Consider the following 23,589-nt stretch of genomic DNA (forward strand, 5'->3'; position numbering starts at 1 on the left):
GTCCTACCGACAACTTCCCTGTGTACTCATAGGCAAGTGAAACCATTGGGGAGCCTGACACTGGGTTCTGAAGAGGAGACACAGCTGGCTGAGGTCCAGCGGTGTCCAGATTGAGATGTGGCTAGGGAATGCTCATCTGGATCCTGTTCTTACAGAGATTATGCTGAGTCTGTGGGGCGGAAGGTCCGAGACCTCGGCATGGTTGTGGACCTGATCTTCCTCAACACAGAGGTGTCGCTCTCACAAGCACTGGAGGACGTCAGCCGGGGAGGGTCCCCATTTGCCATTGTCATCACCCAGCAGCACCAGATTCACCGCTCTTGCACAGTCAACATCATGTTTGGAACTCCACAAGGTATGGAGGCCCAAGGAGTCCACTTCCCAGAGATAGTCACCAGCACACTGATTCTGTGCCCTGCTTGTGAGACGTGAGTAGCTTTGGGGAATGGCTGACATGTTTCAGCTCCAGTATGGCAGATTCTTGTGCTGTGAGGAGACATTGATCATCATATTTTCCTTGGTGTTCTCTGATACTGCTCTGATGTGGAGGCAGGTGATTTGTAGCATCACTAATATCCCTGGGGTCAGTGCTCCCACTGTGTCTCATCTCGTGGAAAGACTTAGGCACACCTGGCTCCCAGTGAAGTCTGGCTTAGGCATCTGCTGCCTGAAATGCAGCTCCTGCAGACAAGAGACTGTCACAGACAGTCAGTGTGATGGAAAAGTAAGTAGGGGAGTCCGGAGAACAGGAGGAGGCTCTGGCCTCCAGAGGAAGGACAACATCCTTCAAAGTAACTTGTAGTGCTTTGAGCCCAAGCATTGAGACTCAGCCACTCATGTCCTGATTGTGGCTCTTAAAGCCTAACTTCCCCTTTTCCACCCTGGCAAGGATCTCTGAAGGCCTGGCTGTCACCCGCATAGTCACAGGGTATGTTAGAATCTCTAAGTCACTTGTCTCTGAGGAGCTGTCATTAGTATGTGTGAGGATATTTATATAAGGTTCCAAGACTGTTGCCACCATTGAGAAAAGGAGGTTATTTAGGGTTACAATTTGATCTTCGTCCATGACTTTTGAACTGATGAATTTAAAAACAGTGTTGGCTCTGCCCTGAAGAGCACAGCGGGAAACCAGGCTTTACAGAGATTCTTTAGCCTCCTGCTGCTGTCTAGAGGCTGCAGGACTGCTCCCCATGCGGTCTGTTTGACTCTGTGGGAGGCTCTTGTGTTCCTTTGGTTTTTATCACAAGTCTGTGATCCAGAAATCTCACTGAAGAAATAGCTCTGTAGGAAGGTGTGTCCCACACTAAGAGCACCGCTCTGTCCCTCAGCCCACCTCACTCTACTCCAGGCTTCTTGGCTCTGTAGTGCTCCTCTGCTTTGAGAATGAGAAAGGCTCAGCAGAGTGCAACCACAATGGGCACTTGGCTCTGTCATGGGAGAAATAACTGTCATTCCCTCCTACAGAGCATCGCAACATGCCCCAGGCAGATGCCATGGTGCTGGTGGCCAGAAATTATGAGCGCTACAAGAATAACTGTCGGGAGAAGGAACGTGAGGAAATTGCCCGACAGGCAGCCAAGATGGCTAATGAAGCCATTCTACAGGAAAGAGATCGTGGAGGCCCTGAGGAGGGAGGTCGTGGGGGGCACCCTCCAGCCATCCAGAGTCTCATCAACCTCCTGGCAGACAACAGATACCTCACTGCAGAGGAGACAGACAAGATCATCAACTACCTGCGTGAGCGGAAGGAGCGGCTCTTGAGGAGCAGCGCCGACTCTCTGCCTGGTGAGCTACGTGGCAGGGCCGAGGTGAAGTTCTCACTCTGCATTTCTCTCATCCCGTGCTCTGGTGGGAGGGTGGCATGCCCAGGGTTCTCTGGGGTGGATAAGGGAAATGAGCCATCCATTGGCTTCCCCCACAAGCCGTGCACGCTGATGATGCTGTTAATGATGATCTCGATTCACTGCTGAGCTCTGCTCCCTGTATTGGGCTAGTAGGGGGTAAACTAGTGTTGTTGGCTCCCTGAGAGCCACGATGGATGCCCCTTGTTTATTTATTTATTCCTTTTTTCAAGCAATTTTCTTGGGCACTAGGCTGCTTTCTGTGAAATAGTTCATATCCTGAGATAGCCCGTTTGGAATTCGATGCTTTTGTCTGTACTGTATGATTGTTGTGATGCATGGCTGCTGTTCTTCCTGTGGCTGCTGGGCCTCCTGCCTAGGGGGACTCTCAACCAGATGCCTCCCTCTTCTGTCTTCCAGGCCCGATTTCCCGCCAGCCACTCAGGGAGGCCTCGGGTGCCTCGCTGAAGACACAAGCAAGTTCCCAACCCCTTCAGAGCGGCCAAGTGCTCCCCTCTGCTACAACCACTCCAGCCGCACCCCCCACCTCCCAGCAAGAGCTTCAGGCCAAAATCCTCAGCCTCTTCAATAGTGGCACAGTTGCGGCCAACAGCAGCTCTGCATCCCCCTCAGTTGCTGCCGGAAGCTCCCAGAACCAGAATTTTTCCACAGCAACAAACAACCAGCCTCAGCAAAGACCACAGGCCTCAGGAAATCAGCCTCCAAACATTGTGGGACAGGCAGGGTCTACTCGGAACATGGGCCCCAGGCCTGGGGCTCCTTCCCAAGCACTCTTTGGTCAGCCTTCCAGTCGCCTGGCACCTGCCAGCAGCATAGCTAGCCAGAGGCCTGTATCTTCCACAGGTATTAACTTTGACAATCCAAGTGTACAGAAGGCTCTGGACACCCTGATCCAGAGTGGCCCTGCCCTTTCCCACCTGGTTAGCCAAACTGCAGCACAGGTGGGGCGACCCCAGGCCCCCCTGGGCTCTTACCAGAGGCATTACTGAGGCTCTACTAGTCCACTGTCCCTAGTCCCCTTTTCCCCTGGCCCCTCCCACTTCATCCTAAGTAGAGATGTTTGAAAGTGTTCTTCGCACTGTCTGGATCAACATCAGATTCCTAGGTTTCTCACACCGCTCCTTCCTGCAGCTGTTGCTTACCACTTAACAGAACCAGAACTCAGACTGCTTTGGGGCTGGAGCTTTTATTTGGGTTGAAAATAAGTATTCCTGGGGTCTAGGCTCAGCTTCTGTCTAATGGGGTTGCTCTGGCCCTTGCCTGGTAGATTTGGAGGAAAAAAGGAAGAAACCAAATCCCGGCTGCCCCAGTTTGGAGCACTATTTGTGGAGTCCGTGGTCACGGCCTTTTTTTCCACCTCCACACATCAGGCAGGCAATGTCATCAGGTCCCATCAGAGAATGGAACTCCAGCTCAAGGATTCAGATTGGCTACTCTGAACTGGGGAAGCGTGATATGGCAGCCACAGAAGAGAAGACTGTCTGCGGCAGAATGGTCCCTTGGGTGTTGGCTTGGTTTTGTAGTTTCCCATTTTCTCAGAGGGTCTGCAGATGACTAAGCGCCTCACTCAGGACTTTGACACGAATTGTGACTGGGGCCCGCTGCTCGCTCTCCACAGTGTTAGTCAGCACTGAGAGGGCATCTCCAGACTGACAATGGGCACCCATGTTTTCAGTGGTTTATTTTGAGCCCCAGACTTTTGTTTGCATCCAGGCTCTTGTTCTCTTTTCTGATGAGCAGGAGGTAGGGACCATTTGATGTGTGACTGTGGGCGCTGGATATGTTCTCAGACAGCATTCGTAACTTTGGAGTCAGTGGCACTTGGAGGGCTATGGCTGCCACCCTGAATGGAGCCGAAGGAAAACACCTCTGCCTTTGAGAAAGACTGCTCATAAGAACCCTGTGGATCAGATCTGTGGAGAGGGCCTGATCACCCTCAGTCAAGAGTGGGAGCTCCAGTTGAGTCCCTGCCAGGGTTGAGCAAACAGGTTTCAAAACCCAAGGTTCCCCAATGGCAGCAGTTTATGTTCTGATCTGTTTGTGTTATATGGTGGGTTTTTTTCCCCCTCTTTGGAACTCTGTGTTGTTGATAAAATGAAATAATTACTTTTTAATTAAAATAAGAAAGTCAGACCTGTGCTCACCTTTCTTGGGTATATCTGCAGCGCTTCTTTGCAGAGCACTCCCTCAAGATGAGGCCTTAGGATCTCTGCACCCAGCTTGAGCCTCAGTGTGCTGCATTTCCCACCTGGTGAGAAGGGTTAGTGATGGACAGAGCAAAGGCCTTCCATCAAAACCTGCCATACTCTGCGCCTGCTTCTAGTAGAGACAGCTAGCCTATCAGCAGGTATGTCCAAAGTGCATTGTGAGGAGCCTTGTGGATGATGGTTGGAGGCAGGGACATTCCTCTTTTGCCTTCATCTCTGTTGCTGCCTGTCATGCGGGAGTTTGGCATAATCTCTAGTCAACCGGAAAGCCTTGAAGAGCCCTTATAAGACTTGGCATGATGTCCAAGCTTCTAGAGACTCACTGCCTTCCACAGGATGCCATGTGACCTGGTACCTAGGAGGCATGTCCCGGCCCAGGCACAGGGCCCCGAAGCTGGTGTACTCTCTTCTGTGAGCAGAGAGGACAGTGTTTCCCACCCAAGAGTCCTGTTCTAACGATAAGGTGGCCCACACCTAAAATCCCCAGCACTTTGGAGGAGGAGGCAAGGGTATTGGAAGTTCAAGGTCATTCTTGGCTATCAAGGTCATTCTTGGCTACTAGCGAAGTTCCTAGCCAGCCTGGGTTCCATGAGACCATGTCTCAGAAAACAAAACATCTGTTGACAGTGGATTTGATTTCATCCTAAAGTGTCCAAACGGTATCCCTTAGGCTATCAAGGGTGTAATAAAATTATTTTTATTGCATTGTGTGCAGACAGGTATCTAAAAAATTAACACAGTAAAAGCCTTAAAGCATTAAATGGGAGCATTCAACAGTAAAGGAAAGAACCGACCCTCTCCTTTGCATATTGGCACAAAGAACACAAGATCAATACCGAGGCAGGATGCGAAATACCAAAACACTAAAATTAAAGGCAGGCCTAATAATAATAGTAATAACGATAAATACTCTTGATTTGGCTTGCAACCTCCTATTTACAAGGGTTTTGGACTGCATTGCATTGCCCTGCACATAGGTCGGCTGAAAGAAAAGCGACACTCGTTCTCACTACCAGGCTATTGAAATATTGCACTCAGTGAAAGTCACCTGGATGGACATGGAACATCTAGCTACAGTGATTTAAAGGTGACTTGAACGACACAAGGTTCATAACAAATATTGCACATGGAGCAGAGAAAACGGGTTTTTGATGTGGGATGTTTGTTTTCATCAATGGAAACTTTGCCTTTGCCAACCAGAGAATCTGGGCCCAGGTAGTGTGCAACTTTGGTTCCCTAATTGGTGTTGATACAGCCTCCTCCCCTTCTGCGCAGCCCCTCTCGCTCCAAAAGGCAAAACCCATAGCAAGGGAGAGCAGTCTTGAAGGATGACAGATCCTGGGTCCTGCACTTCCCAACTGAATGGCTACTGGCTGGAAGAATATCCAGTCCCCCATCAAATCTCAGAGGGGTCTTAGGCCGTGCAGCCGAGCAGCAAACCTCCAGCCCCGCCGATGGCCACACCTGACTTTGTCTAGACGGCACCAGCTGCAGCTCTCTGCTTTGGGCTCAAGGGAAAGGAGGTGGTGAGGTCAGCTAGTGGCCCCGGCCCTGAAGTGGGCAGGATGTCTAACTAGGTGCGCAGGTCAGGGCCCTGGGGCTGGAGGCACTGTACCCAGTCCCAGAGGGCGCTTAAAGTAGCATGCAGTGCCTATCCCCTTAGTAACGTGCCCTAGGGGAAGGGAACCGGCCAAATGCCTTTCTAAGGGCTGAGGGCACCTCCCCACAAGTGGGGCTGGTGTTGCGGAAGCGCCAAGGACGAGTTAGGGAAGCCAAAGAAAGGCCTTGGGTCCAAGTCAGAAGAGGGCAGAGAAGCGCAAGGAACAACGGAGCCCACGTGACTCCAGCCCTACTCCAGGACTTGGTGTCTGGGAGACTTAGCTAAGGGCCTGCTGCTAGGCAGCAAGGCCCAGCTCCAGAGCACTCAAGAGGCAGCTGGGTCCCCAGGCAGGACCTGCAGATGGGGACCAAGGAAGGAAACAGCAGAGGCTGCCCAGGCCTCTTGGTGAGTCGGCCTCTAGACTGGAATTGGCCCCTCGGCCCTCGCCTGTCCCAAGGCGGAAACTGGGGAGGGGGTGCCCTCCAGCTCCACGAATTCAGTCTTTGGCGAGGAGCCACGGGACATGGGGAGCAGGCGGCAAGCCAACAGAGGAGAGACGCCTGCTCTTCCGTGAAGGCACCGGGCGGGGCTTCCTCGGTGGATGCCGGTTTTCTCCCCCTGGAGAGACGACGACTCGCTCTCCTGGCCGCCAGAAAGCTCGCATCCACCGAAGCCGTCTCTCCTGTGTTTGCCAAGAACTGGAGGGATGAGAGGGAGACGCAGGGCGTGGACAGGGAAGGGAGAGAGCGCAGGCCTTAAAGCACTTGGCTCTCAGCTCCGGCGCGCAGGGAAATCTGGCTCCCGGGGCTTCTCCGTCCCAGGGCGCCCGCAGCGGGAGAGCGCGGCCGTGACGAGGAGTCCGTTGCGCTTCTAGTTACAGAAATATGGGGACATTAAAAATACACGCGATGTCTCCTGTACACTATGTATAGCGTGGCCGGCCGGCGCCCGGGCTCGGCGACCAGGGTCCGGGGGAACGCGGCGGGGCGTGGGGAGGGACGGGCCCGGGACCACGGTTCCGCTCCTCTCCACGCCGCCTCGCCACCTTTATTGCAGCGTCTGCTCCGGCGGGGCGAGGCCGGGCTCAGAAAAGGGGCCCATGGGACGCCCTCAGAGTCAGCCCCGACGGGTGCGGCCTCTGGGTTGCAGGCAGCGGGGAAAGGGGCCAGGACACGGGCACAGGGTCTTATGTAAACGGTGACAGCGGCGGGGTGGCGCGGCGAGGGCTCCGGGGCCGCGGGCCGGGCGCGCTCGGGCCGGCGTGACAGGTCCTGGCCCTCAGGAGTAGATGGTGATGACCTCGCGGCCGCCGCCGCGGACCAGCATCACCCGGTCCAGTTGCTCAGTGAGGACCTCTAGAAATTCCATGTCTGAGAGCTGGTCAAGGAGACAGCCTGTGCCTTCCCAGAGCCCGCGTCCCTGTCCAGTGCTGAGCCCGCTCTGCTATTTTAATTCCAGGCTAGAGGATACAACCCCCTTTGCCAACAACCCCCCTCTTCCCCCTAACTTAAGTTCAGGATACAGTTTTCATCACCATTGCGGTTGCGGGGAGGCCCGGGCATGTTGAGCAAGACTAGCTTGGCATCCCGGGATTTATTCACGATGACCTCGTTCAGCCGCACAGCCGTGTGCATGCGCCGCACGTTGGACTGGTTCCTGCAGAAGAAAGGAGAGGAAGGCAAGGGCATTAGCCTAGGCCAGGAAGAGCAAAGTCTGGTCACCCTCCCAGCATGAGTCGGGCTGCCCAGTCTGGTGCATGCCAGTCTGGGACCTCCCCCAACCCCAGATCTCTCCAAGTTGGGCCATTTAGAGGCCCCAGAGGCCAGGGACACCCCTTGAGAGTTCCATGGAGTAGGGACCCTAGAGACCTAGAAGAGAAGATGGAAAAATAGTGGCGCACTTACAAGTTTTCCCACTCCCTTCAGGAAACATAAAGAGAAGCAAAGAGAGAAAGAAAAAGAGAGGGGTCAGGAAAAGGCGGCTGTCATTGAGCCAACCGTCGGCTGCCCTGGGTGATCATGACCTCACTCTCACAGCCCCCACCACCTTCTCCATTTCAACACCTGCACTTAGGAGCTGGTCCTGACCCTTATCATTCTAGCCCAGCTCTGTAAGTCTCCAACTGGGGAAACCAAGGCAAGTTCTGCCCTGGATCATCAGACTGTCAGAAGAGGACCCTCCTGCTCATTGATTCTGCCATGTTTGACAAGTCCTTTAGCTCCCCCCCCCCCCGCTTCAGCCCCCAGGCCCGTACGGCTTCATGCTGAAGAAGTCCTTGATGCCCTCGGAGGAGACAGGACTGGGGCCTTTATTCTTCTCTGCCACTGACTTGTCCTTGGTCCAGGTGAGATGCACCTTCTCTGGGTCTGTTTCCCCCTCCCCCTCAGGCTCCTCCCCTGGAGACGGTGAGCTGCTGGGGCAGCTGGGAGCACTCTGGTCATGGATCAGCTGCACCTGAAGGAGGGGGATCATTCAGCCAAAGGCTCCGCTCCCACTTGCCAGAGCCAAACCACCCCAGCCACTCACCTCCTCCTCTGGCTTCTCCTCACTATCGCCAGCTGTCTCATCGGGAACATTGAGGCGGAGCCGAGTGTTAGCGGGATTCTTCCTCCGAATGGAGCCCCGAGACTCATCTGTGATGCTCTGGATCTAGGGAGTGACAAAGGTTGATGCCAGCTCTGCTGGGGGTCACCACCCACACCCTGCCAAGAGCCATTACTACAGTTGATGCTCACCCAGGTTACAAGTATTCCCGAGTGGCACACACTGCAAACGCTACCGCACCTCAAGACCAAACACCTAGGCATGGCTGACCTGGCCTCTGGTCTCCAGAGCTCAGACCTTCCTGCCACCAACAACCAGCAGGCTAACACCTGGCACAGCAAGGCTTGAGCCTAGCACTCTGGGTCCATGTCTCTCTGGCTGCCCAGCACACGCCAGCACATGCCATTTCTTATCACTATCAGCCTGGATGACACCCCATCCTTCAAGGGCCCATTGCTCACTTCCCTAAGCACCTATCAGATTCTCTCACCTGGGAGACCCATAGACCCATAATCACGGCTCTTCCACCTAGCCTACAGGACCTGCCACTCATTCCCCGAACAAGCTCACACCCACCTCTAGGCGCTCCTCTGTCCAGAGCCCTGGGCACCATCCCTCACTTCCCCTAGGGACTCCACTCCCTGGGGTGGCTCTTTTATCCATACTCCGAAAGACCAGTGACTGAAACCTAAGAGAACTTACCCCATGGGGTGCTCAGCACAACCACTCCCGAAAGCCCATCACTTGCCCCTGACTCCTACCCAGCATCCATGTTAAATATCCATCTGTTCCCCGCCCCAAGAGTCTGTTACATGAACCTTGTCTCCCACACTGGCAGCCCACACCCCTGAGAACCCGTCATCCGTACATATTTAGCATCCATTCTTCTCCCTCGGGCCTAGAAGTCTCCTACAGAGGAGCAAGTCTGTCTTGATGCCAAAGTCCTTGTGAGGGGGCTGGGAAGATGCAGCAAGACACACGTCCGAGTGCAGGGGAGCAGGGTATCAGGAGGTAGTGGCAGATAAGGGTTACTAAAGGTGAAGATGGTGGTGCTGATGGCCGGGGATGTCAGACCAGAACCTGTACAGTCCCACAGTCTGAGAGCCCACCAGAGGACCCTTACCTCCCGCTCCCGCTCATTCTTGGTGAGGTGCATCTGCTTGAGGATCTGAGAGCGTTGCTCCATTACCAGTGTCTTCTCATAGGTGTATGCCGAGATGTCGCTCTCATGCTGTGAGCAGGAGGGAAGCAGGAGCTTGAACCTGGGAGCCCTCCCTCCCACCAGTCTGCACCTGCCCATCACATGCCCTGGCACCAAGGCTGGAGGAGGCGGGGGGGGGGGGGGATGCGCTCACGGGGCCACGGCCTGGGAAAGCAGGCAGCTAGTTCCCTGTGCGCCCAGCGCAGAACCAAAGATGTGAATGGTGAAGCCGTGAGTGAGTGGCTTGATTGTCACCTGAGTGAATGAAGAAGGGAAGACGTTTGTGAAAAGAGCAAGGGATGAACGGACACACGCCTGTGAATGGAGTGCTAAGTGTACGGCTACGTAGGAGGTTTGTGACCACGGCAAGAGGCGTGGATCCGGAGTGGAGACCCTCCAGGAGCAGGCCCGGCAGCGGCCTGCCTGGGTTTGAACCCTGACTCTGCCACTCACTGTGCTGTGCAGTCAATTACTGAACCTTTGTGTGTCTCGGCATTCTAGTTGGGAATGAAAAGGTCTAACACGTGTATCTCTCTGCAGGCCAGGAGAGTCCCTACAGCACTCTGTCACAAAATGAGCACTCTCCAACATGGCGGCCACTGTGAGACAAGAGGCTAAGGGGTGGCAACCTGCGTCCTCCACTGATGGGTATCGGAGGAGCCCTGATTGGTACTGGGGCCAAGAGGAAAGAGCCGCAGGCGGGACTTGAAGAACTTGAGGCTTTTCTGGGGACTCACCATCTCCACCACCTCCACCTCTGCTGTAATGCGTAAGTGATACAGAAACGTCGTCAGGTCTTTCTTCATCTGGATGCTGTTGTCGTCCATCTGGGCCACAGTGAAGATCCGCATCTTGCATTTCCTCCAGACCTGCAAAGATCAAAGGCAATCCAGCCAGGTCCAGCCAGAAGCTGTGAGAAGACCCATGGCCAAAGACCCCTCCTGCAGACTCTTGGCACCCAATTCCTATCTGCAGATTCCCCTGCTCAGGTCTGGGGCGCCTCCACTAAGGGGCCACTCCCTGTATTAAGTGTCCCCTCCTTTGCAGCAGTGTGCTTGTCGGGGTGACACATCGGTTCCCCAACACCCTTGATAAGGAAGATGATCAGAGCCCCCAGGAAGGGCAAGCATGGAGGCTGGCCCAAGCCCCGAGCTTCCCTACGGACATCCCGCAGGCACACGCGCCCTCCCCACACCGCAGACGTGCATGTACACGAACCTTGTGATGGCGCAGCAGGAAGGGCAATAGCATGAGCATGCCCCCGTCGTGCACGATCCACCACACATCGATGCTGCCCTCGGAGAAGCGCTCAGGGTTCCCAGGAAACATGGACACATTCTTGGTGACCAGCAGGGCCAGGTGGCCAGCTGTGGTTTCCCGGACTAGTTCTTGGAAAGGCCAAAAAAAAGGACCAGAGGGCAACAGTGACCAATCCTCCTGGTGCTGAGGGAAAGCCACCAAGCCTCCTGGCACCAGCTCCCATCACACTCCTGACCTTGACCTTAGAGTCTAGTGCTGTGGCCTCCAGCATCTACCTGGGCGCTATTTGGCTGTAAGAAAGTACTCCAGTCTCTCCTGGCCTCAGTTCTCCCATCTGTTAAATGGCAACGATGCCCCCTGTTCTTTTTCCTCTCGTGTGTGCATATATGTGAGGGCTGCATGTTCATGTGAGCACACATGTGTTGATGTAGATAGAAGCAGACATCAGCCTCAGGCATCCTTCCCTCTTCCTCAAGAGCCATCACCTTGTTGGGGTTTTTCATTTGTCTTTGCTGCTGTTTGCTTGTTTGCTGGAGATGGGATTCTGCCTGACCCAACTGGGCTAGAGCTCCCAGACTGGCAGGCAGCTGAATCCCAGGAAATTCCTGTCTCTGCCTCCCCAACACCGGAGACCTCTGGATTCAGGATCAAACTCTGGTCTTCACACCTTTGTGATTAGCAGTTTACCAGCTGGGCACGCTCCCCTTCCTATGCCTCTACTAATTATTAAGAACCCATGGGAAGCCAAGCAGTTGTGGCCCATGTCTTTAATCCCAGCACTCGGGAGGCAGAGGCAGGCAGATCTCTCTGTGAGTTCAAGGCCAGCCTGGTTTACAGAGTGAGTTCCAGAATGACCAGAGATACACAGAGAAACCCTGTCTTAAAAAAACAAAAGGACAACTAAACCCACCATGGGTGGCCTCTGGCTGTTTTAAACACGACCTCCCAACTGTGTGACCCAGGCAAACTTCTTACTGTCGCTATGTCTCAGTGTCACCCCAACATGCAGACAGCAGTGCCTAATGCTCAGGGTGATGAGAGCATTAGAAAAGTCTCAACTTGCCTGGCACACAAAATGCATTCTCTAAATGATGGTTGGACACATCTGTCAAAGACCAGAGCCAAGATGCAGATCCCGACCACCATGACTCTAAGGCTGCTGCCCTCACCCCACCCTGTCCTGCCCCGTCTTCCTCCCAGGGCCTGACATAGACGCTAACGTGGTACCACCTGCACGTACTGAGCCCACACCCATGCTGTACTAAGGAGCCCTCAGAAGCAGAGCAGCCCACAAGCCGAGCACATCGTACCGATGAAGTTCCTCCATGTCTGGTGGTCCTCCTTCTGCCGCCAGTTGCGAGGCCAGCCTACTAGCACGGTGTTGTGCTGCAGCCCGCCGAGGCCCCCAGACTGGATCAGGTGGGACACTCCATCGCGCAGATTAGAGGAGATCACCACCTGGCAGAAGCCCTTCACCTTCTCAGCCTCCATCAGGCGCCTGATAGACTGTGGGGAAGGCATGTGTAGATGAGGGCCAGCCTCAGACAGCATGGGCTGAGGCTGAGGCTCACAGCCTCCCTCCCGTCTTTTCATCCATCCTCCCTCTCTCTGCATCCATCCCATCTTCCTGAACCTCAGCTGTGATCTTACCTGACTCCAGGGCCCACACCAGCACCTCATTACCTACGGCTCCTGTCCCTGCTCATCACCAGTGACCCACCCCACCTCCGCACACCCTGCTGTTGCTCTGAGTTGTCCTTTGCTGGACTCTCTCTCCATTGCCATCCCACGTGCTCCCTGCCTCCCTTGACTCCAGTACCATCCTCCCAGAGACCACCCTCCACCTAGACCACAGCTCAGCCAGGCTGCTCTGCATGGCCACACAATGTAATGATTTATTTTAACAAAAATGATGGGCATCTTCTGTGCACATTTAATCTGCACTGGGGGAAGGGTTCTCACTGTTCCCATTTTATCAATGAGGAAATCGAGGCCCAGAGAAATTAAGACTCGCGTAAGGACAGGCTGCTAATGTAAGTGACGATTCAGGAGCCAGGAGGCTCATTTCAGCCGCTCTGCCCTCAACCACTGACCTGATGTCTAACTAATTCCATCTCTGCCACCTCCCGGCTGTGGCTTCGTGCAAGTCACCTAACCTCTACTCTTATCGTGGGGGGGAGGGGGCAGTTCCACTTAGGAATCAGGAGGCTTACACAGCTTGATTCATGAAAGGGCTCAGGACACTGCCCTGTATCATAGCCCTAATGTGTCATACTGCCCTGTCCTTATTAACCCAGAAGAGCACTCAACAGTGCCAAATGGGGCTGGAGCCTTCCGTGTGTGTCCTGTGGCTAGCACTTGGTCCCGCTCTCCCTGTGCCTAGCCTAATGCCTGGTACCCAGCATGCTCTCTGCCAGTTCATGTAGCGTTTTCCTGACCAGCTGGGGCCTCCAGCTCTGAGTCTTGATAGATTGGTGTGAGCGGCTCAGTGAGGCGGAAACAGCAACTGTCACAGGCCATTGGGGTGCCCCTCCCCGTCTCAACCTTTTCTCTCTCTACTCCCAGCTGCAGCCCTGGGGGAAGACAGGCCTGAGTCGCAGGTAGAACCCACTTCCTCCTCTACCCTCTGGGTTCCAGGCACTTCTCATACAGTTATGCCCACCCGGCTGCCCCATTCACAGTGGCTCTGCATGCTCCTTTGTGGATGTGACAGAAGCAGGTGACCCAGACCAGGGGCGTGTGCGAGTCCTGGCTAGACTTCCAGCCAGCCTTGTGATTTCAGGAACCTGCCAGCCCATGCTGGGCCCTGGCTTCCTCCTAGAAGATCTTTGAATTTGTTTTAATTTTTTTTTTTTTTTTGGTTTGGTTGTTTTTATGTTTTTGTTTTGTTTTGCTTGGGTTTTAAAACACCTTGAAAGATTTAAAAGATTTCCCCTTCCCCTTGAAAGATTTAAAAGATTTCCCCTTCCAGAAGGAAGAGAGTAGTTTCTGCCTCAGGGTAACCTGATCTCTAAGCCTCAGTTTCCTTATCCATAAAATGGGCCCTTCTGGCTCTGTCAGCCTTTGGTTCTGTAGGTTGAATGTGGAGGTCAGAGGTCAATATCAACTATCTCCTTAAGCCACTCTCCATCTTACTTTTTTTGAGGTGCTCATTAAACATGGAGCTCACTGATTGGCTAGCCTTGCTATCCAATGAGCTCCAGGGAGCTTCTTGTCTCCACCCCCTACCCTCAGTGCTAGAGCTACAGACCCGCACCGCATCCCAGTGTCCGCTTTTACAAAGATTCTCTTGCTTTTTACAGCAAGTGCTTCATCCTCTGAGCCACCTCCCCAGCCCCTGTGGGTAGAATTGACAGGCACTCGCTCACCCTCTGACCCTCAGACTCCCCTTCTAAGGAAAAGACACGCTCCCGAGTGCCCTGACATCCCAGAGCTGTACCGAAAGGCAAGTACAGTAAGGTGAAGACCGCCTTTCCGCCTTTCGACCCCAACTGCCCACCCTGCCCGGCCTCCGCTCACCTCCTCTGCCCGCTGAGCCTGAGGGTGATTGTCCAGAAAGGTGCCCTCCAGGACAGAACCCACAATGGTCAGGCCCTTCCCTGCCTTGAGCTGGGAGGTCAAGGAGAGCAGCTGGGGGTGCACCACGTTCTGATCCTGGTCCACACGCACCAGCACCAGCAGCTGGGGCCTGAAGAGGATGCAGGTTCACGTGACCCACCTCCCACCCCCCCACCCCCCACCCCCACCCGTCCACCACATGAGTCACATCTGTTTGCCCGTTTGTCTCCTGGGCCCCCATACCTGGGCTCCATCCACCGCAACCTGCTGGGCCGCAGCAACCATTTCCTTGAGCAGCAAACCCTCCAGCGGAGGCCCACCCCTCTCTATCCATCCATCCAGCCACCCACCCATCGCTCCATCCCTCTCATTCATCCACCGTCCAGCCACCCACTCATCGGTTTCACCCTTCAGTCATCCAGCAGAATCCAGATGAATTTACCTACCAGGCCTTATTCACTCAGTCACCCACATACCCACCCACCCCTACCCATTCACACATCCATCTATTCACCCAGACAGACTTCCATAAGTGTAGATGCTTATCCAGCCATCCTCCCTGCCATTTCCCCGTCACTTCTTCACATACGCAGCCTGGCATTCCTCCCACTCTCCATCACTTTCATAGTATCCACCAAGTACCGATTCTGGGCTGGACCCTATGCTGACCGCGTGAGAATCTACAGACAGTGCCAAGCCCAGTATCTGGGAGCCCCAGGTTAGTAATATGTCCACAATTCTGACTTCCAGCCTGACCCTTGGTGGAACCAGGGGGACAGATGTCAAGCTGGGTGTGTACAGTAGCCACTTAGGAAGTACCTGACCTAAGGGCAGAAGGGGAAGAGTCTAGAACCCCCGGGGCCCCTCATGTTCAGTAGAAATGTTGTCAATAATTTGAAGACTCCTGCAAGACCCTGTCCCTCTCAAAGTAAGAGAGCAGGCTTCAGAAGTATCGTCTTTCTGCTTCTCTGTGTGCATTTCCACAGATCTGTGAACTGGCAGGTACCCCCAGGGCTAGGAAGGGAGTTGGCCGTACAACATGAGTTTGGGAATTTTTTTTTCACAAGTAATGGAATGATCAAATAGACAAATGTCCAGGACTCAGCTCATCATAGAGCTGTAGGGGGCTCAGGCGAGACGGGGTTAGAGAGAGGTACCGCTCAGCCAGAGGCAGAGGGATAGATCAGACCCCTGCTCTCCTGCCATCCCCCCCCCCACCGTCCTCCCCAGCCACCCTCACCACTCACCTCCAGTTCTTGGTGTGCGGAGGTCCTTCCTCCAGGCGCAGGAGAGCATAGCGAGCAGCGCTGAGAGACAGGCCTCGGATCCCATCACCCCACTCCTTCTCTGCTCTGGGGACCAGGAGGGGGGGTCACATGAGTCCAGGAAACCAGGAGTGGTAGATGAAGACATCCCACACATCTGGTTGTCCCAGGGCACAGCCATCTCTCCCATGTCACTCTCCTGACTCAGTCAAGCTGTAGCTGTGTCCCTTTGAAATCACTCCTAAATCTAGATGCTCTCTTGCCTGTCCCTCAAAGCGCCGTCAGCCTCCTCTCTAAACCTACTCCATAGGGTCCCTTCCTTGCACTCCAGCCTCGGACCGGCACTCAGTCAGCCCTCGCCCTGCCCACCCTCAGCTTCCCTGGCCTCCCGGCACTTACCCCCGGTACTCGATGTATTTATAGATGAGGCCGGCGATGAGCATGGCTACCAGCGCATAGTACCAGGAGCAAATGAACATGAGGGCCAGGCAGAGGCTCATGCCCAGGAAGGAGAGAGTCCTGGAAAATGAAGAGAACCCAGTCCCTGAGCTCTTTGCAGGGCTGATGATGACACCTGGGCTTGGGCAGCAAAAGCAGGGCGGCAGGCAAGGCCTGGGCAAGTCATGGGCATCTAGATCTAAATGCCACACTGGTGTCACCCTGAGCACCGTGCAGACTTTCTAAATAAACAAATAGCCATACACAGGACACTGATCCATGTCCCACTCGACTCCAGAGTCACTACCCCATCTAGGCTCTGTCCCTTAGACCCTGCCAGATCCCTCCAGGAACGTGGGTTCATCTGGTTTCTGAGTCAGAGGTCTGTGGACACACTGGAAGCAGGACCTTCCAGAAAGAGGCCAGCAGCAAGAGGAGGAGCCTTAAGACTGAAATCATGTGGCTTCCATGAAAGTCCATTATCCTGCCAGGCAGTGGTGGCGCACACCTTTAATCCCAGCACTCTGGATGCAGAGGCAAGCAGATCTCCATGAGTTTGAGGCCAACCTGGTCTACAGAGAGAGAGAGAGTTCTGGGACAGCCAGGGCTACACAGAGAAACCCTGTCTTAAAAAAAGAAAGACTATTGTCTCATAGTCTTATGGGTGACCACGGGTCAGGCACCTGCTATGAATTCAACTTCCCCATTGTGGAGTGAGCACAGGTCTTCCTGTCACAGAAGAAGATCCACAGGCTGACACAGTAAGGAGACCTAAGCCCCTCCAGAAGAGAATCCTCTCTGCATCACCTGCCAACAAGCTCACCAGAAACCTAGGAGGGAGCGTGGCTATTGTGCCCATTTCCTAGATGAGGAAATTGAGGTTCAAAGAGGATCTATCATCAGTCCAAGCTCTCACTGGTAGGAAGTGAAGAGTCAGGCTGTGAATTTGAGTCAAGCTGACTCTGACCTCCATGTACCGTGTAAGAGGTTGAGCACTGTGGCCACAGAGGAGTGGTCACCAGGCCGTTTCTGGCCGTGTCACATTACTGTTTGTAACCATAAAACCCTCCCTCCGGTCTTCCTTGAGTGTCTGTAGAGGAGGAGACACTGCTCAGACCTCAGATCTAATGTGGGGCTCAGGAGAGGTGAGAAATGGCTGTGGGAAGGGTGGGGAAACGGGCACCCACCAGTGGTAATATCGGAAGCGTGGCCTCCAGTTGGGTGTCCTCAGCAGCGTCTGCACCGCACAAGCCAAGTTCACAAACATGTAACACATGAGGAAGAACCTGGAATGCAAAAGACGCGGGTGAGGCGGACGCAGGATGCTGTGAAAACAGAGAAACTGGGGCTTGAAGAAGAAAACAGGACTAGGAGGAAAGAGGCAAGGAGGAGAGGAGAGGGTCAGGTCATGCCGACAAACCAAACCTCACAGCACAGCCTGCTGTGTGTGAGGCTGAATCTGTACGACAGAGGATGGGCTTCTGCGGCCGCTGGGGAACTTCCTGGGGCTGTTAAGGTGGTGGAGGAGGGACCCAGGAAGAGAGGCTCATGGGGCCAAAGGATGGGCCCCAGGCCTAGCACGCACATGGAAAGGATGGGGGCGACCTCGTCCAGGGAGGCGATGAGGATGCCAATCTCACAGATGCAGGCAGTCAGTAGCAGCGCCCAGGTTGGCTCTCCATTGGCTTTGCCATGGCCAAAGACCTGGGAACAGAGCAGCCATCATGGGAGACTGAAGCCTTCAGTCTTGGGAACCAGGAGAAGAGAGGCAGGACCCGTCTAACCAGTGAGGGGGTATGAGGAGGTGCCTGTGTTCTGCATCCTCTAGGGAACCCAAGGGAACGCAGGCTCTCTCTGTCTCACCTCCCCTCGCTGCCATAGTCGTGGAATGACACTGAAATGACCCCCAGAAGGACAGAGGCTCCTGAGGGACAGGCAACATGTGTCTGTATGCTCAATAGATTTTTTTTCCTTAATAATCACAGAAAAAGACAGCTTTTCCTAGCCCTGTTGCTGGCTCTCTGAGTCCCCAGCTGCTCCGAGGCTGGAGAAGTACCATCTATTCTTCCGCTACAAGCAGACAGTGTTCAGAGATGGCACAGATCACAGGCCAAATCCCAAATAAGGTCCCTTGTTTTTTAGTGCAGCTGTGGGGCACAGTACCTAGGAGGGAGCTCAAGGCTGGTGGTGACCCTGGTGCAGTGTCTTCTGGGCAGGGACCCAGATGACTGGTCTGTTGTGTGGGGTGGCTCTGCCACACTGACCTGCAGGAAGGGCACTATGCCATCCCGAGAGATGGCCTGAAGCAGGCGTGGGGCCCCTGTGAGGCTCTGTAGTCCAGCCCCACAGGTGGAGAAGAAAGAGCCGATGACAATGACCCAAGGAGATGGCCAGGCCAGAGTGCCCACCACCAGGTTGCCATTCACAGCTTCCCCGAACCTGGAGAGAAACAGTGAGGGGACAGAGACATTGGGTGAGCAATGCTACCACTGACGGTGTGCCCAGAAAGATGCTGACTGCAGGGCCTGGCTTTTGTGTGACCTTGAGCACATCACTGACCCTCTGCTGGGAGCTGCGGATCTTCATGAGCCTACCTCACACAAATGGTGAGGGAATAGGAGACACAATACGAAAACTCCCCAGGACAGGGTATAAATATGATCCTAATAAACAGTCCATTGTTAACATGGTGATCCTGAGAAAGTTAATTGGCTCAATGGGGCTGCAGCATCTCCATGTGAAAAATGGGGGCTCTGGCTTCAGTGTGCGCTGGTGGTATAAGAATAAACGGGAAAGGGTCTGCAATATGGCTTAGTAGGGAAGGGCACTTGTCACATCCCATGACCCACAGGGTAAAGGGACAGAACTGACTCTCACAGTTCTCTTCTGACATCCATATGGACACTAATGGCACAGATACACACATGTGCAAACACACACAGATACATACATGCAATAAATTAATGTTTAAAATAATAGAAAAGAATCAGGCCAAGCAGGGTGGCATACACCCTTAATCCTAACACTCGGGAGACAGAGGCAGGCAGATCTGAGTTCAAAGCCAGCCTGGTCTACAGAATGAATTCCAGGACAGCCAGAGCTACAAACAAAAGCCCTACCTCAAAAAAACAAACAAAACAAAATCAGAAGAAAGTATTTTGTTTCAGTGCCACTGCTTTAAAACAGTGTGGTCACTCACATGTGCCCACAGCACGAGCCACGTGAAGCTGGGCAGGAGAACTCCTTCAGTCCAAGAATTCCAGAGCAGCCTGAGCAGTGCGGCAAGACCTCACCTCCAAAGAGGGGGATGAGGCAAGAGTAGATGGATCAGATGTTGTTTGGTTTTTGTTTTGTTTTGTTTGTTTTGGGGGGTTTTGGTGTTTTGTTTTGTTAGTTTGTTTTTTGAGACAGGGTTTCTCTGTGTAACAGCCCTAACTGTCCTGGAACTCACTTTGTAGACCAGGCTAGCCTCGAACTCACAAAGATAAGCCTGCCTCTGCCTCCAAGTGCTGGCATTAAAGTCGTGCGCCAGATGGATTAGTTGTTAAGAGCACTGGTTACTGCTCCAGAGGACCTGGTTCAGTTCCCAGCACTCATATGACAGTTCACAAGCTGCCTGGACTCCAGTCCCAGAGGATCCAGCACTTACTCTGGCCTCCACGGACACTGGGCATGTATGCGGTGCACAGACATACATGCAGGTAAACACTCATACACATAAAATAAAAACAAGTACTCTTAAAAAGGTGAAAGAGAAAGGGGGAAGAGAGAGAAGGTGGAGAAGGAAGGAAAGTGGAGCTGCTGCTTAGCAGCTGGAATCCTGTCCCTGGATATGTGCTCAGGGGACATTGCTGAGCTCCTTCAAACACCAGGCAGAGTGGTGAATGAGGGATGCTGGACTGGCGGCAGTCTCATGAGAGGTCTATGATGAAATGAGATGCACAGAGGTCAAACGACTCTAAAATAACATCACAGAAGCAAATTTTCACTTGAGTGGGCCACACCCCCACCAAAAGACCTTGCAGTGGACTCCATTTCTTAAAACAAAATCAAGCTTTAATTTCCTTGTGGAAAAGCCAGGCAGCCAACCTGACTGCAGCCCAGGCCCCCATCCTGACTCCAGCCCAGGCCCCCATCCTGACTCCTGCCCAGCCTCACAACCCCATTGCATTGCCACAAAGAAACCGAAGTATTAATGTGAGTCCTTTTCCTCCCCCTGCTCCTTGTGTGTTTACATGCTCTTCAGAAGCGAGGGACCAGGGCGCTAAACCCAATACAGCTTTAAGTATGCACACGGACATACATAACACAGTCGTTTCTCCTCTTCACCCTGGAAAATGTCCCTACTGCTATAATGCCCTCCCTTCCTAGTTGCATAATCTCTGTCCAACACTGAAAGGGTAAAGGAAAATAAACTTTAAAAAGGGGCCAGTGAGATGACTTGGGACTAAAGGTGCCTGTCCTTCAAACACAGACCCCTGCAAGGCAGTCTCATGGGAGGTCTGTGGTTAAATGAGATCATGTAGATCAAACCTCTCCAAAACTAACAGTCATAGATGCAAAATATTCAGACCTGAGTTTGGTCCCTAAAATCTATAGTGGAGAGAGAGAACCTACTCTTGAAGGTTGTCACATGCACTGCTAATAAAAATAATTTCTTTGTTTTTTGAGACAAGGTCTCTTTACACAACCCTGGCTGGCCTGGAACTCACTAGTAGACCAGGCTGGCCTTGAATTCACAAAGGTCTGCCTGCCTCTGCCTCTGGAGTGTTAAGACTTAAGGTATGTGCCATCATACCTTTAGTATATGATAATAAATAAAAATTTTAAAGAAACTGGGAAGGAAAACTGAGGCAAGCATCACTCAGAATCTGTGTGGAGTGGGTCCCTGTTCCCAAGATGCCAGGTTCTGTGGTGGTCAGATCTACAGGTGACAAAGTATCCACCGGCAGGCACACACTTCCCTGAAGACTCAGAATCGTGTCTGATGACTTACAACTCCTAACACACTGGAAGTGTTGTGGACCTGGATGTCGCACTGTGTTGTTTAGGGAACCATGACCAGGGCAAGTGTACACTGGCTGATCTTCCAGAGGACCCAGGTTCAATCCCTAGCACCTACAGGGTGGCTCACAACTGACTATAACTCCAGTTCCAGGGCACCTGACACCCTAATGCAGCAAAACCCCAATGCACATTATTATTAATGATAATAATAGTCTACACAAGCTGAGCTTTAGTCTAATGATTTTGAAAAGCCTGTGGTTGGTGCAGGACAGATTACAATGTACAGAAGCCCCTTCCAGCTTTTCCTCGGATGTCTGCTGAAGTCCTTCAAATGTTGGATGAAGAGCCGAGGTGAAGGGACCCTGGTGATCTCTGGGAGGTCTATGACTAAAGGAGATAAATGGGCCAGGTGTGGTGCATGCCTTTAATCCCGATTGCCGAGGCAAGTGATCTCTGTGAGTTCAAGGTCAGCCTGATCTACAAAGCAAGTTCTAGAATAGCCAGAAGTATACAAAGAAGAAACCCTATCTTGAAAAACCAAAAAAAAAAAAAAAAAAAAAAAAGAAGTCAAACTACCTTAAAACTAGCAGTAATGTATTTATTAATGTGTTTGCTTGACTGGATCACACTGAACCTCCTGTGCTCTCTGTAGCCCTGTACAAAAATCTATGTTATTCTTTGCTTCCCTCAGAACCTTCAAGGCAGGTTCAAGGCAGTGAACAATACACAGGGGTGTTAGGTGAATGAATGAATGAATGAATGAATAGATCATTATCCCAAATCAAAGGAGACATCTGTGGAGCTTCTTAAGTTTCAGTGACAAGAAAGATAAAATACTCAGTAAGAAGAAAATGAGTAGACCAGCAAGTATTGTGCTCAGGCCACCCTACCAGGTCTATTTCTTCCTGAGCCTGCCCCTCCCCCAGGACAAGACCCACCCCCATTCCTTTACTTACTTGTCCCGCAGGACGACCCCCTCAATGCAGGCCCCGAACAGAACAACAGAGCTGATGTCTAAGGTAGAGAATTAAGGAGAATCCCTAGCAAGGTGATGCCCCACCGTCACCCATCCTGAGCCACCAGAGAAGGTAGCAACCTCCTGCAATACTCCCCCACGCCCAGGGTGGGCACCACCCAGCTGTGTAGGATACAGACAGCAGAGGTGGTGGCAATGGCCAGGATGGTTCCAGTAGGGATGGACTTCTGGGCATCCCGCAGGTCTCCAGACCGGTTGGATCCAGCCATGATCCCTGTAGGCAGAAGAGCAGTTCAGATAGAGGCTGGGGCCATTGAGGAAAGGACACATATTGGAGTTGGGAGCCTGGCACCTCACTGGTACTACCCTGGCTCCTGTGCTATCTTTTTGGAGCCTGATTCCTTCCTCTCTCCCATAGGGCCTGAACAAGTACCTACTGCGTAGGTGGCAGGGAGAGCCACTCGTCTCGTCTCCAAACCTCCTGCCCACCCACTCCCAGGCACAGGCCTCCCTCCCCAAGCTGCCCCTCACCTGTGACTGAGGGGAAGTAGATGCCGACAAGCAGAGTGAAATAAGAGGTCATGTCACTGAAGACATAGGGGTGGTCCATGTCGATAGGGGTGCCATCTGTCAGGCCCACTGAGGGCATCCCATGCCTCTCCACAATCACCCCCTTGGTCAGGTAGGAACTCCACAGGTTCTCTGTAGGAAGACGAGGCACTCAGGGAGACGACCGGAAGTTGGAGGCCAGAGCTTAGACCAGGAGGGGTAGGGAGCAGAAAGGTAAGACCAACCAGATCTCATTCCCACAACTGGTTGTTCACGCACACCATTTTCCAAGCTCCTATGTTTTTCCAGGGTGGAGACACAGATTTCAAAGCTGAATGGGACTGAGGCTCTGCCCTTAAATAGCCCAATCTAGTGGGACAGACACAGAAAATCTTCCCCAAGACTGACTCAATATGTCCCCAGTTGACCTCATCAGCCCTCAAGCCCAGCTTGTCCCTGCATCTCTCATCTTGGTAATGGCACTAGCATCAATCAATTCAAACACCCTGGCGTTGCTGTCAACTGCTCCTGTTCCCTTCCCCTGCTTCAAAGCATCTCAACTTCTACCCGTCACCACTCATTAATATTTCTCAAACAAGCTTTTCTTCCCTCTCCAGGGCTCCTCCACCTTGCAACAGCGGCAGCTGGGGTAGATGACTCTGCTACAGGGGCTCTCAAACAGCACCGCAGGGTGTTAGGTAGAAGCCTGTCATCTACACGTTAAATGTGAGTAGCAGCCCTCAAGTTTCCCTCATGTCTTATGTGCATGGGTATTGTGTCTGCATGCACATAAGACATGCTCATATGTGCCTTGTGCCTGCAGAGACCAGAAGGCATCAGATCCCCTGAAACTGGAGTTATAGATGGTTGTGAGCCACCACCTGGGTGCAGGAATCAAACTGGGTCCTCTGGTTCTCTTAACCTCTGAGCCATCTATCTAGCCCCAATCCCTCTAGTTTTGATGACCAAAAAAAAATATCTCCAGGGACCAGCAAGATGGCTCAGTCAGTGAAGGTACCTGCTGCCAAACCTGATAATCTGGGTTCAAACCCGGAGACCCACATGGTGGAAGGAGAGAACAGACCCCAGCAAGATGTCCCTATGACCCCTATATGTACATGG

The 23,589-nt window shown here is 53.1% G+C and overlaps 2 protein-coding genes across 4 annotated transcripts in view; one reads left to right on the forward strand and one right to left on the reverse strand.

Moving 5' to 3' along the window:
* The window catches only part of Ncoa5 (nuclear receptor coactivator 5), a 33,246-nt gene extending 29,251 nt beyond the window's left edge, over positions 1-3,995 (forward strand). Inside the window, exons 6-8 of one of the 2 annotated variants that reach the window (XM_057780549.1) lie at positions 156-355; positions 1,465-1,785; positions 2,262-3,995. In XM_057780549.1, coding sequence (XP_057636532.1) covers positions 156-355; positions 1,465-1,785; positions 2,262-2,851 — 1,111 coding nt within the window. In that variant the 3' untranslated portion in view covers positions 2,852-3,995. Of the gene's footprint in view, positions 1-155; positions 356-1,464; positions 1,809-2,261 lie in introns of both variants that reach the window. The other variant, XM_057780550.1, reaches the window with a different exon arrangement.
* A 750-nt stretch (positions 3,996-4,745) lies between these two features.
* Positions 4,746-23,589, reverse strand: part of Slc12a5 (solute carrier family 12 member 5) — a 31,520-nt gene continuing 12,676 nt past the window's right edge. For both annotated transcript variants that reach the window (XM_057780546.1, XM_057780547.1), the window contains 18 exons: positions 22,450-22,620; positions 22,094-22,192; positions 21,899-21,956; positions 18,200-18,374; positions 17,521-17,639; positions 17,123-17,221; positions 15,897-16,016; positions 15,480-15,584; positions 14,194-14,362; positions 11,985-12,180; positions 10,633-10,802; positions 10,152-10,283; positions 9,337-9,444; positions 8,196-8,318; positions 7,924-8,123; positions 7,574-7,588; positions 7,192-7,325; positions 4,746-7,039 (listed from right to left, as the gene is read on the reverse strand). In XM_057780546.1, coding sequence (XP_057636529.1) covers positions 6,948-7,039; positions 7,192-7,325; positions 7,574-7,588; positions 7,924-8,123; positions 8,196-8,318; positions 9,337-9,444; positions 10,152-10,283; positions 10,633-10,802; positions 11,985-12,180; positions 14,194-14,362; positions 15,480-15,584; positions 15,897-16,016; positions 17,123-17,221; positions 17,521-17,639; positions 18,200-18,374; positions 21,899-21,956; positions 22,094-22,192; positions 22,450-22,620 — 2,285 coding nt within the window. In that variant the 3' untranslated portion in view covers positions 4,746-6,947. The remainder of the gene's footprint in view (positions 7,040-7,191; positions 7,326-7,573; positions 7,589-7,923; positions 8,124-8,195; positions 8,319-9,336; positions 9,445-10,151; positions 10,284-10,632; positions 10,803-11,984; positions 12,181-14,193; positions 14,363-15,479; positions 15,585-15,896; positions 16,017-17,122; positions 17,222-17,520; positions 17,640-18,199; positions 18,375-21,898; positions 21,957-22,093; positions 22,193-22,449; positions 22,621-23,589) is intronic.

Source organism: Chionomys nivalis, chromosome 9, assembly GCF_950005125.1.
Source record: "Chionomys nivalis chromosome 9, mChiNiv1.1, whole genome shotgun sequence".
Classification (NCBI taxonomy): Eukaryota; Metazoa; Chordata; class Mammalia; order Rodentia; family Cricetidae; genus Chionomys; species Chionomys nivalis.